This window comes from Dama dama, chromosome 28 (assembly GCF_033118175.1).
Source record: "Dama dama isolate Ldn47 chromosome 28, ASM3311817v1, whole genome shotgun sequence".
In the NCBI taxonomy this organism is placed as follows: domain Eukaryota; kingdom Metazoa; phylum Chordata; class Mammalia; order Artiodactyla; family Cervidae; genus Dama; species Dama dama.
This window is the reverse complement of record NC_083708.1, coordinates 41,463,316-41,475,802: the sequence shown is the minus strand read 5'-3', so window position 1 is coordinate 41,475,802 and position 12,487 is coordinate 41,463,316. Positions and strand designations below refer to the sequence as shown.

At 40.3% G+C, this 12,487-nt stretch overlaps 1 protein-coding gene across 1 annotated transcript in view; it reads right to left on the bottom strand.

Moving 5' to 3' along the window:
• PDSS2 (decaprenyl diphosphate synthase subunit 2) overlaps positions 1–6,490 on the bottom strand; it is a 276,653-nt gene extending 270,163 nt beyond the window's left edge. Inside the window, exon 1 of the mRNA XM_061131753.1 lies at positions 5,911–6,490. Coding sequence (XP_060987736.1) covers positions 5,911–6,191 — 281 coding nt within the window. The 5' untranslated portion in view covers positions 6,192–6,490. The remainder of the gene's footprint in view (positions 1–5,910) is intronic.
• Positions 6,491–12,487: the final 5,997 nt, after the last annotated feature.

The following is a 12,487-nucleotide window of genomic DNA, read 5'->3' as shown; positions in this document are numbered from 1 at the left end:
TGGGGAAACAGTGAAAACAGTGACAGACTTTATTTTTGGGGGTTTCAAAATCACTGCAGATGGTGACTGTAGCCATGAAATTAAAAGACGCTTGCTCCTTGGAAGAAAAGTTATGACCAACCTAGACAGCATATTAAAAAGCAGAGACATTACTTTGTCAACAAAGGTCCGTCTAATCAAAGCTGTGGTTTTTCCAGTAGTCATGTATGGATGTGAGAGTTGGACTATAAAGATGAGCACCGAAGAATTGATGCTTTTGAACTGTGGTGTTGGAGAAGACTCTTGAGAGTCCCGTGGAGAGCAAGGAGATCCAACCAGTCCATCCTAAAGGAAATCAGTCCTGAATATTCATGGAAGGACTGACGGTGAAGCTGAAACGCCAATAGTTTGGCCACCTGACGCAAAGAACTGACTCATTGGAAAAGACCCTGATGGTAGCAAAGACTGAAGGCAGGAAGAGAAGGAAACAAGAAATGGTTGGATGACATCACCAACTCAATGGACATGAGTTTGAGCAAGCTTCTGGAGTTGGTGACGGACTGGGAGGCCTGGTGTGCTACAAAGAGGTTGAAAAGAGTTGGACACGACTTAGTGACTGAACTGAATGACTAAACAACAATAACAATCAGCAATGTATGATAAATCTAGTTTCTCTGCATCTTCACCAAGATTTCATTCTGTATTTTTTATTTTAGTCATTCTAATAGGTATACAGTGGTATCTCATCATGGTTTTAACATACATTTTTCTAACTGCTAATATTGTTTAACAACTTTTCATATACTTATTTTCTGTCTTTATTGGCTCTGTGCCCATTTTCTAATGATTTGTTTTCTTACCATTGAGTTCAGAGCGATCTTTATATATTCTGGATGCAAGTCCTTCTTCAGATAAGTTATTTACAAATGTTTTCTCCCTGTGGCTAATCTTTTCAACCTATTAACAAGGTCTTTTCCCAGAACAAAGTTTTCAATTTTGATGAAGTCCAATTACTGATCTTTTTTCCTTTAATGAACTGTATTTTTTGTTTCACGTCTAAAAACTATTTACCAAGTCCACATTCCAAAAATCCTCTCCGATGTTTTCTTCTTAAGTTTTATTTGATATTATTTTGTTTACATTTTATTTAAAATGTAAATGTTTTATTTACATTTCATGTTTCATTCCATTTAACACAGATCTTTTTTTTTTTTTTTTTTTTGATCTTTTTTTTTTAATATGGTGTGAAGTTTAGGTCAAGGTTTATTTTCTCGCCTATATAATGTCCAAATGGTTCCAGCACCATTTACTGAAAAGACTATTCTCCCTCCATCGAACTGCTCTTGCACCTTTGTCAAAATTAACTTGGGTATATTTGTGTTGATGTATTTCTGAGTTCCCTATTCTATTTCAATGATCTATCTATTCTTCTACCAATACCACAGTGTCTTAATCAATGAAGTTATATATATATTAGACTTAACATTAGGTAGAATGACTCCTTCCATTTTCTTTTTATTTTTTTCAATATTGCTTTAGCTATTATAGCTCCATTAATAGTGTTCACTTTATCACACGGCTTATTCTTGCTTTTAAGGTCTTCCCTGAAGAATTCCATGGATTGTATAGTCTGTGGAGTCGCAGAGTTGGACACGAATGAGCGACTTTCACTCACTCACTATGAAATGAAATGAAAAGAATCAAGAAGGAAAAAACTGTAATATATTACCACCATCCTAAAAAGAATACACATGTAGTTTTCATCCATCTATTCTCATCACACCCCAATTTCTTCACGAAAGATTCTCCACTATTCTAGGCCACTTTATTTTATTTTTTATGTTTGTTATTGAGGAACAGTTAATGTACAATGGTATATATTTTAGGTGTACAACAAAGTGAATCATAATCTTTAAAGGTCATACTCCATTCATAATTATTATAAAAATACTAGGTATATTCCTGGTGTTATACAATATATTCTTGAAGCTTATTTAATTTATACCCAGTAGTTTATACCTCTTAATCTCCTACTCCTTTCTGGCCTCTCTCCACTTCCCTCTCCCTACCAGTAACCACTAGTTTGTTCTCTATACCTGTGAATCTGTTTTCGTTGTTGTTATATTCACTAGATTATTTTTTATTCCATATATAATTAATATCATACAGTGTTTTATCTTTCGCCAGGTCACTTTAGTGTCTCTAAAGGCAATAGCTAATGTACCTCTACTACTCACTAGTCACAAGTCATTTATCTCCTTCTGTTAGATATCTATAAATATACTTGTGTCCAACATGATGCCTAGTCTCAAAGGACATGGTCCATGTTATAGAGTTCTTTACACTCCTCCATAAACTTTAATAAACACTGAACTGAGGATTATTTATCTAATTGGAACTTACAACACAGAGATACTAGAACATCTAGAAGAACAAGAGTGAAGAAATTAATTGCTACACTGTTGCTAGCAATATGATCACTATCTCACCAAATCTCAAGATTTTAAATTTAATCTCACTTCTCAATTAAACTGTTATAAAAGTAAGTTCTAGGCTCTTTCCCTTCTTCTTGATGAGATAGCTTAGGTAAAGGAAGAGAAGGTAGTGAATAATGAATTATGGTGATTTCCTTCTTTTCTCCTCTTGTTTGCCAAAAAATGTCACTGTACATCTAAATCTTACGGCTATCAGATATGATTCATCTCTAATACACCATGTTTATCTACCCAAAAAGTAAAATGACCCAAGGGATCAGACTATCAGTATAAATAAGTAATGGAATCTCAAAATATAAAACAAAACTAAGTAAAAGAATTTACCAAATCCAATTTTCTCTGGTCTTAACTACATTAACCATATAGGGTCTTTGTGTCCTTTGGCTAGCATACTGAGTCACTCTCTGTCTTAATTATCAATGCTCTGCCAACAAGATTTCAACAAAGGTGCAGCATGTGAAACAATATAGCTACTTAATCCATGTTTTTAGCTATAATTTACAATAACCACAATCTGCCTACCCTATGGATCAAACGCTTGCTTCTTTGCTGAAATAGATGTATACATGATCGCCTCCCCAAAAGTTTTCTGTTCACTGACTGCCTGTGAGTTTAGACTGTTTAAAGAATTTAAACATGTAACAAAACTACATACATATTAACTCCTTCTTTTCTTACAAAATAAAGTAATCCACATATGTTACTATGGCTTTGCTGAAACTTTCTCCAATTCTTTCACTGTGTTAGATCAGGGACAGGCAGGCGGGGGAGGCTACAATCAGGAAAGTTTCAGAGCCATTAATCTTACAAGCTTTCATCTAGAGTGTCTCTGGTGATCTCAGAAGGAATCTTCTCTAAGACCCCAATTGATACTCTGGCAAGTAGATGAACAACAATTCTCAGAATATTCACATTACTAAGGCTTTTCTAGTTCTGCCCTTTTCATGTCAATGCTTTATTATAGACACTACAATATGCATATGCACAATGTAATATGTAGTCCAAGGGGATCAGATTCAGGAACCCCCATGGATATCAAAATCTGAGGATTCTCAAGTCCCTCACAGTATCTGTGTATAATCCAAGGCACATCCTCCCCTATACTTTAAATCATCTCTAGATTACTTACAATGCCAATTCTATGTAAATTGTTGTATATACAATATTAGTGCTATAAAAATAGTTCCTGGTGCACAGCAAACTCAAGTTTTGTTTCATGGGGATTTTCTGAAACATCCCCCCTGAATATTTTCAACCTACAATTGCTTCCATCTGTGGTTGTGAACTCACGGATCTGGAGGGCTCACTGTACTATCACATCCTCCACTGCTAACACTACCATATTCCCATCACATACAGAGAAACCCACTATTTGACTGGGAAAAAATAAGACATTTCATGGTTCATGTGTTGTGAGAACACAGAGTAACTTGAACTCAGACACTGCTAGTAAGAATGCAAACTGGTATAACCACTTTGGAAAACAATTTGTTATTAACTCCTAAAGCTGACAATGTGTACACACTCCTTTATTCTCTCAAGACAAGTACACCAGAAGACACATTCAGGATATTCACAGCAGTACTTTCATAACACCACGAACTGCAAACAACCCAAATGCTGATTGAAAGGAGACTATGGTATTTACACAATAGAATCTTACACATCAGTGAAAAACTAACAAAGTATAGTTAACACAACAGGGATAAATCTTAGAAACAATGACGAATTTAAAAAGCAAGTCACAAAGGACTACATGTAATAAACTACAACATTTGTAAATTTAAAAAATGAGCATTGTTAAACACATTACTATTTAAGAAAACACTCACGAAACTTTAAAAAGGAAAAATAAACACAAAATTCAGTGGGGATCAGGGAGATAGACCAGTGAATAGAGAGAGCTTCAACAGGATTGATAAAAGTTATATTTCTTCAACTGGGTGGTAAGTTCATTCCTGTCACTATTAAGCTTTAAAAGATACACATTGTGTGTTCTGAGTGTGTACTATCTAGAATCTCTGCAGAACTAACATTCAGCTTCAAAACAAGTTTAACCTACTCATAAAATGACATTCCTGATAACTGGGAATGAGGCCCAAGAAATAAAATCTCTCTACTACTGCTATTTGGTATTGCTATTTGGTAACTTTTATAGTAACAAAGAAATAGCAGATGTCTCATAAAAAATTAAAGCAAGAGGATGGGCAAGGGAAGTAAGGTTAGCTATAAAAGAGCAATATGAGAGATCCTTGTAGTGATGGAAACGTATCAGTGTCAACATCCTGCTCGTGGGACAAAACTGCAAAGGATACACTGGACCTCTCTACAGTATTTCTTCCAACTGCATGTGAGCCTCCAATTATTTCAAAAGTTTGTGCTTTTTCTTTAAGAAAACATTTAAGAAAAATGATAATTTTGTCCAAAATTTCTCCACAATGGTACTACTGACATTTTAGTGCACCTAATTATTCACAGTAGGGAGCTGCCCTGGGCACTGCAGGGCATTTAACAACATCTCTGGCCTCTTACCTACTAAACACCAGTAGCATGCCCCAGTTGTAACATTTCCACACCCTGCCAAATGTTCCCTAAGGGACAAGTAAGTTGCTTATTGTACTGGAGTTATGTAAAGAATATTCCTATGCTTAGGTAATACACAACGAAGTACTTAGGGGTAAAGGAATGACATATGAAATGTATCACAAACAATTCAGGAAAAACATGTGCATGTGTATATATTTTGTTTACATACACAACGAATAGTGTGTGTGTGTGTATAAAATAGGTGAATATAATTAAAGTATGCTATTTATTATTTTTATTCCTGCAACTTTTCTATGTGTTCACAATTACTTATTAACATAAAGGTGGGGTTTTTAAAAACGGAACCAAAAGTTGTGGTCCTTAAAGTCCTAAAAGCAGGTTTCACTGAGGCAGTCAAGCATAAGTGATAAAAATCCCAAGGGAAAATGAATACTGACTGGATAAATTCCTACTTCAAGCCTGAGACAAAAGTTACAAACGACTGCCTAACTTTTGGCCTATCTCCCCCTAACCCATTCTTTCTAGAGGTGACTTCCTTGAATAATGCAGAACCGAAAATAAAACTATCCCACTTTTAAAAGACCATTTCTAGGAAGTGACTCAAACCCACATCCCTACTGGATGTTTCCACAAATTACCGCGGCAACTTCACCTTCAACAGCTAAGAAGCGAAAATCGCACGTGTTCTCATTCTTACATCGCAAATATCAATAAAAGTATGTTAAGGTGAGTGGACTAAGACACAACACCGAATGTCTAGGAAGGCTGAGGAAGCTAAGGAGTAAAAAGAAATAAACAGGCAGGCAGTCCGAGAGAGGCAGGAAAAGTGTATCGGCCAGGAAAAAGGACTAGAGCGGCTCGAGTGTGTCAGGGCGAAGGTGTAGCTCACCTGGCTGTGGTAAGCAGAGGGTGCTGAGTCCCCACCAGCTTCCGCACCTGCACAGCGATGTTGCTGAGCTCGTCGCTCAGCAGGCAGCGGAGGCTCATGAAGGACGTGGGGTAGCCCACGATCTTCTCCGCCTCTGACACCACTTGGTTCCACTGGGCCGGGGACCTGGAGCACTGACCACGCCAGGAGATCACCGAGGAGATGGTGTCGAGGGGGCCACGCAGGGGACCCGAGGCCCCAAGACAACGGGGCAAGCGCAAAAGCAGCTGCCGTAGGCTCATAGTTTGAGTCTGAGGGTTTCAGGGACTTGAGGGTGTCCGGAGGTGGCGCGGGGAACAAGCCAGGGACAGATGAGGAACTTGCGGGAACTAGAAAAAAGCGGCGATTCTTGACCCTCAAGAGGAGGGTGGGTTTTTGGAGTCGTGACCAGAAACGAACTTTAACTGCAGATCCCGCGGTCTGGGTTAGACACACAACACTCTCAACCCAGCACTGCCCACATCCATCTATGGTAGAAACCACGTCCGCTGCCTAAATGGGGAACGCCATATTAGAGGAGTGAAATACGACTTGCCGTAAAGACGGAGGCGGGCTGTTCTGCGGCAAGAATTTTCCTTACTTTGCGGCGCAGCCCGGACGCCCGGAAGGGGCGGGGCTCTGGTGGTGATCCCGGGAAGGCGGGTTAGGGTGCAAACCTCAGCTCCTCACACCTTTTCCTGGCCTGTCAGGGCAGAGGGTGACAGAGATGGGCGAGTGGTGTCCCAACCCCTGGAGTTTGGGCAGAGTCCGATTCATCGTAGGATTCCCAAAGCCCGCCACGGAGTAGGCACGCATAAATAGGTGTTCTGAACCAGGGTCGGTGTCTGCTAAGTGTCTTTTGCTGGCCCCCAGCCCTCCCGGGAGAAAGGGATGGAAGTTCCTCCGGGAAACTATCCTGTCAGACTCTGGCAGTGATAGTGAACGGGTGTGACGGCATTCTCGTATCATCTGTGCCCAACCTATGAAATGTGGCACGGCCTCGCAGAAAGGATGTTTTTTGTTTTTTATTTCCCCAGGGTCTGTCCTGGGTCCTTGCTTCTGGCTCCTCACTGAGCCTTGGGTTCCCCTGTGTGCAGCTCAGGCAGAACCAGCTGTGCCTCCTGAAAGGGTGCAGACAGGCACTTCTAGAAGGATGTACCCCCTCACCATTGAGGATCTGATACAGAGCAGAGCCCTACGGGACTCCTGGGCACAAAGCCTTTGTGGCCCCCATTTTTTTTTTAATTATAGGAAACAGCTTTCATTCATAGGAAACATTATTACAAAGCTAGTGGAGGTGATGGAATCCCAGCTGAGCTATTTCAAATCCTAAAAGGTGATTCTGTTGAAGTGCTGCACTCAATATGTCAACAAACTTGGAAAACTCAGCGGTGGCCACAGGACTGGAAACAGATTTCATTTCAACCGCAAAGAAAGGCAATGCCAAAGAATATTCAAACTACTGTAAAATTGCGCTCATTTCACATGCTAACAAGGCCTTGCTCAAAATCCTTCAAGCTAGCCTTCAGCAGTACATGAACTGAGAAATTTCATATGTACAACCTGGATTTAGAAAAGGCAGAGGAATCAGAGATCAAATTGCCAACATCCACCGGATCATAGAAAAAGCAAGGAAATTCCAGAAAAACATCTGCTTCATTGACTACGCTAAAGCCTTTGACTGTGTGGATCACAACAAACTGTGGAAAATTCTTAAGAGATAGGAAAGTCAGACCACCTTACTTGCCTCCTGAGAAACCTATATGCAGATCAAGAAGTTCCAGTTAGAACCAGACATGGCACAACGCACTAGTTCAAAATTGGGAAAGGAGTATGTCGAGGCTATATATTGTCACTCTGCATAATTAACTTATATGCCGAGTACAGTATGTGAAATGCCAGGCTGGATAAAGCACAAACTGGAAAGAAAATTGCCAGGAGAAATATCAACCTCAGATATGCAGATGATACAATTCTAATGGCAGAAAGTGAAGAGGAACTAAAGAACCTCTTGATGAGGGTTAAAGAGAGTGAAAAATCTGGCTTAAAACTCAACATTAAAAAACTAAGGTCATGGCATCCAATCCTATTACTTCATGGCAAATAGATGGGAAAACAATGGAAACAGTGACAGATTCTATTTTTTTGGGCTCCAAAATCACTGCAGATGGTGACTGCAGCCATGAAATTAAAAGATGTTTGAAAAGCTATGACAAACCTAGAGAGCATATTAAAAAGCAGACATCACTTCACTGACAAAGGTCCATATAGTCAAAGCTATGGTTTTTTCCAGTAGTCATGAACGGATGGGAGAGTTGGACTGAAGGCTGAATGCTGAAGAATTGATGCTTTTGAACTGTGATGCAGGAGAAGACTCTTAAGAGTCCCTTGGACAGGAGGGAGATCCAACCAGTCAGTCAATCCTAAAGGAAATCAACCCTGAATATTCATTGGAAGGACTGATACTGAAGCTGAAGCTCCAATTCTTTGGCCACCTGATGCAAAGAGCCAACTCATTGGAAAAGAACCTGATGCTGGGAAAGATTGAGGGCAGGAGAAGGGCCAACAGAGGATGAAATGGATGGATGGCATTCTCTGGTAGCTTAGTTGGTAAAGAATCTGCCTGCAGTGCAGGAGACCCAGGTTCAATCGCTGGGACAGGAAGATCCCCTGGAGAAGGAAATGGCAAACCACTCCAGTATTCTTGCCTGGAAAACCCCGTGGACAGAGAAGCCTGGCCAGCTACAGTAGATGGGATTGCAAGAGTGGGACATGACTTAGTGACTCAACCACTACCACCACCAGGAGATAGTGAAGTGCAGGAAAGTCTGATGTGCTGCAGTCCATGGGGTCAAAAGGAGTCAGATACAACTCAACAACAACAACAACCAAGACCTTCCCTGAGCTCCAGAGGGCAGATTTAAGTAGCTGTTAATTAATTGTTCAAAGAGGGTGTGATCAGCTAGTGGACATTCTTCTGATTGATTCCCTTAGGGAAGGGAAGGGATACAAAATTAGGGAGAAACAGTCAAGAGCAGCCTTGGGGCAAGGTCCTGTTTCCCCATCAATGGATACACATAATGGTATCTTAGAGCTATTTTGCAGACACTGAAACCCCCTCCAGGTGGGAGAAGTTAAAGATTAACAATGGTATGCTGACCTCAAGCTTGCAGATGACCAGTTGGACCTGAAGATTGTTGATGCTGACTCCTACTCACCTCACCACCAACCCATCAGAAGAATGTCCACAAGCTGATCACACCCTCTTTGAACAATTACAATAAAATGTCCCACTATCTTCTCCAAGTTGGGACACATGGCTTTGAGGGCATTAGCCCACTGTGGCCCCCGTTTGCCTGGCAAAGTAATGAAGCTATCTTTTTCTACTTTACTCAGAACTCTGTCTCTAAGATTCAATTCAGCACCGTTGTACAGGGAAGCTGAACTTTCCCCATCAGATCCATAATTATCATCTACTCTAGTGCTTTCATTTATAGCTCATGTATTAGCTTAATTAATCCTCAAATCAACCCCATTAAGTAAATAATATTGGCATTCTCTGTGTTTCATATGAGGAAACTTAGGCACAGCCAAGTAGTGTAAATTGCCTAAGGCCACACTACGTAGGATGTGGCAATCTGGCAATCTGGTTTCTGAATCCATGCTCTTAGTCATAACATTACTGTATAAGTAACAGGTTACCAACCACTCTTCTCACTCTGTCAATGTGGCTCTATAATGCTCAGTTCAGTTCAGTTCAGTCCCTCAGTCGTGTCCGACACTTTGCGACCCCATGAATCGCAGCACACCAGGCCTCCCCATCCATCACCAACTCCCGGAGTTTACTCAAACCCATGTCCATCAAGTTGGTGATGCCATCCAGCTATCTCATCTTCTGTCGTCCCCTTCTCCTCCTGCCCCCAATCCCTCCTAGCATCAGGGTCTTTTCCAGTGAGTCAGCTCTTTGCATCAGGTGGCCAAAGTATTGGAGTTTCAGCTTCAACATCAGTCCTTCCAATGAACACCCAGGACTGATCTCCTTCAGGATGGACTGGTTGGATCTCCTTGCAGTCCAAGGGACTCTCAAGAGTCTTCTCCAACACCATAGTTCAAAAGCATCCATTTTTCGGCACTCAGCTTTCTTCACAGTCCAACTCTCACATTCCATACATGACCACTGGAACAACCATAACCTTGACCAGACGGACCTTTGTTGGCAAAGTAATGTCTCTGCTTTTAAATATGCTATCTAGGTTGGTCATAACTTTCCTTCCGAGGAGTAAGCGTCTTTTAATTTCATGGCTGCAATCACCATTGCAGTGATTTGGAGCCCCAAAAAATAAAGTCTGGCACTGTTTCCACTGTCTCCCCATCTATTTGCCATGAAGTGATGGGACCAGATGCCATGATCTTAGTTTTCTGAATGTTAAGCTTTAAGCCAACTTTTTCACTCTCCTCTTTCACTTTCATCAAGAGGCTTTTTAGTTCATCTTCACTTTCTGCCATAAGGGTGGTGTCATTTGCATATCTGAGATTATTGAAATTTCTCCCGGCAATCTTGATTCTAGCTTGTACTTCTTCCAGTCCAGCGTTTCTCATGATGCACTCTGTATATAAGTTAAATAAGCAGGGTGACAATATACAGCCTTGACGTACTCCTTTTCCTATTTAGAACCAGTCTGTTGTTCCATGTCCAGTTCTAACTGTTGCTTCCTGACCTGCATACAGGTTTCTCAAGAGGCAGGTCAGGTGGTCTGGTATTACCATCTCTTTCAGAATTTTCCACAGTTTATTCTGATCCACACAGTCAAAAGCTTTGGCATAGTCAATAAAGCAGAAATAATGCTACCTATTCCTATATCAGGTATGCCTAGCATCCTACTCCCTTTCTCATCACCCAAAACAAGTATTAACAAACCCTTGTTAGTAATAAAGATATATCACTGAATTTTACACCCTAAAAAATAGCTTGTAAAATGCTCTTTAACTTTCAAAATCTTTTAAAATTCATGATTGATATTTTTAAAGTTAGCCTCATGCATAATACTGGGCAAGACTTGGGCTACATTAAAAAAAATTCAGACTTAAAATCAGGCAAATTAAAGTTATTATTCGCTTTGCACAAAAGATGCTTTTCTCTGAAAAGATTTAGCCTCAGACTCCCTTTGAATGGCAAATTTCCCTTGTGATTTAAAATTTTTATTTCCAAAAATTCAGTTTAGGCATAACTTTTCAGGGGTACATTTTAGATAAATGAATTATGCTCAGAAGTATTAAAAAACTGTCTATGCCCATGTCACGCGAGTCTATGTTCCTCGGTTCTGTGTATCGTCACAACAAAAATTTGGAGTGACGGACATTAAAGCCCCTTGGCGGGTCACAGCTCTCGGAGGACAGACCGTGTTATAGCTCTTAAGTAAATCAGTGTTACAGCTCAGTGTTACAGCTCTATTTATTTAGATAATAGCAGGAAAATCCATCTTCGAGGTGTGAGGGCACGTCGATCCAAAGACGCGAAAAGAAGAGCGCCCCATCGCGTGGGAGAGAGAGAGAGCCAGAAGAGGGCTTTGGCTCCTCTTTTTATATGTTTCTCTGTCCCTGGGCCTGTCTTAGGTAAATTGGGCCAGCCAGGAGTGTTGTTTGTTTTACCTGAGGTTCTCACTCTGGTCCTCGGACCTTCGTTTGTTCTATTTTCGCGGGCTTTCCCTTCCAGGTCTTTTAGCCACCGCCATTTTGGACTCTTTTTCCCTATTCTAACTACCTAACACCCAGTAAATAAGTAAGGCAAGCCAAAGTTCAAAAACAATTCCTGTGAAAGAGATAATAGCCTCCTGGCAATAAAATTTAGGTCTGTTCTATATGAAAATAAATGTGGAGAGTGAGATACCTTACCATTCTCAAAAGTTCTAAAGTCTGAGCATCTGGGTTATCCAAGGTGAAAGAAGTCATGAAAAAATGAAGGGAGATTAAGACTGAATGTGATATATTGTGCACCTGAGGCTGTTTCCTCAGGATCATGGTACTTTAAGACTAACTTTTCATGCAATTTCCTTAATACCAATTCACAGCATGTACTTTAATTTCTCCACAGAAGCCAAGTGCATTATTCTCTGGTCATACTCTATTAACCAAGTTTTTGATTATTCATGGGACTTTCAGTCCCATTTACTTTAAATAAATAGCACTTTCCTTTATTCTTACAGTTAAAAGTTTGCATTATACCTAATGATTATCAGTTTTTAGAAGATTAAAATGGTATTTGCTATTTAATCTTCCAGATAAATACATAACTCCTTAGAGTTTGAATAAAGAGATTTCTAAATTGCCACTGACTTTTGGAGGTGCAAAGAGAGGGAGTCTCTGTGACTCTGCCCTTCCCCTGCCATGGATTACAGTTATTTTGAGGATGTCTGTGAATATGTGCATAAAGAAAGAATACAGCAGGGTTCCTTACTTTGGCATTAATGACTTTTTGGACCAGATAATGCTTTGTTAGGGGAGGCAGGGGGCTGGGAGGTGAAGGCTATCCTGTGCATAATAGATGTTTTGCAGCATTCTT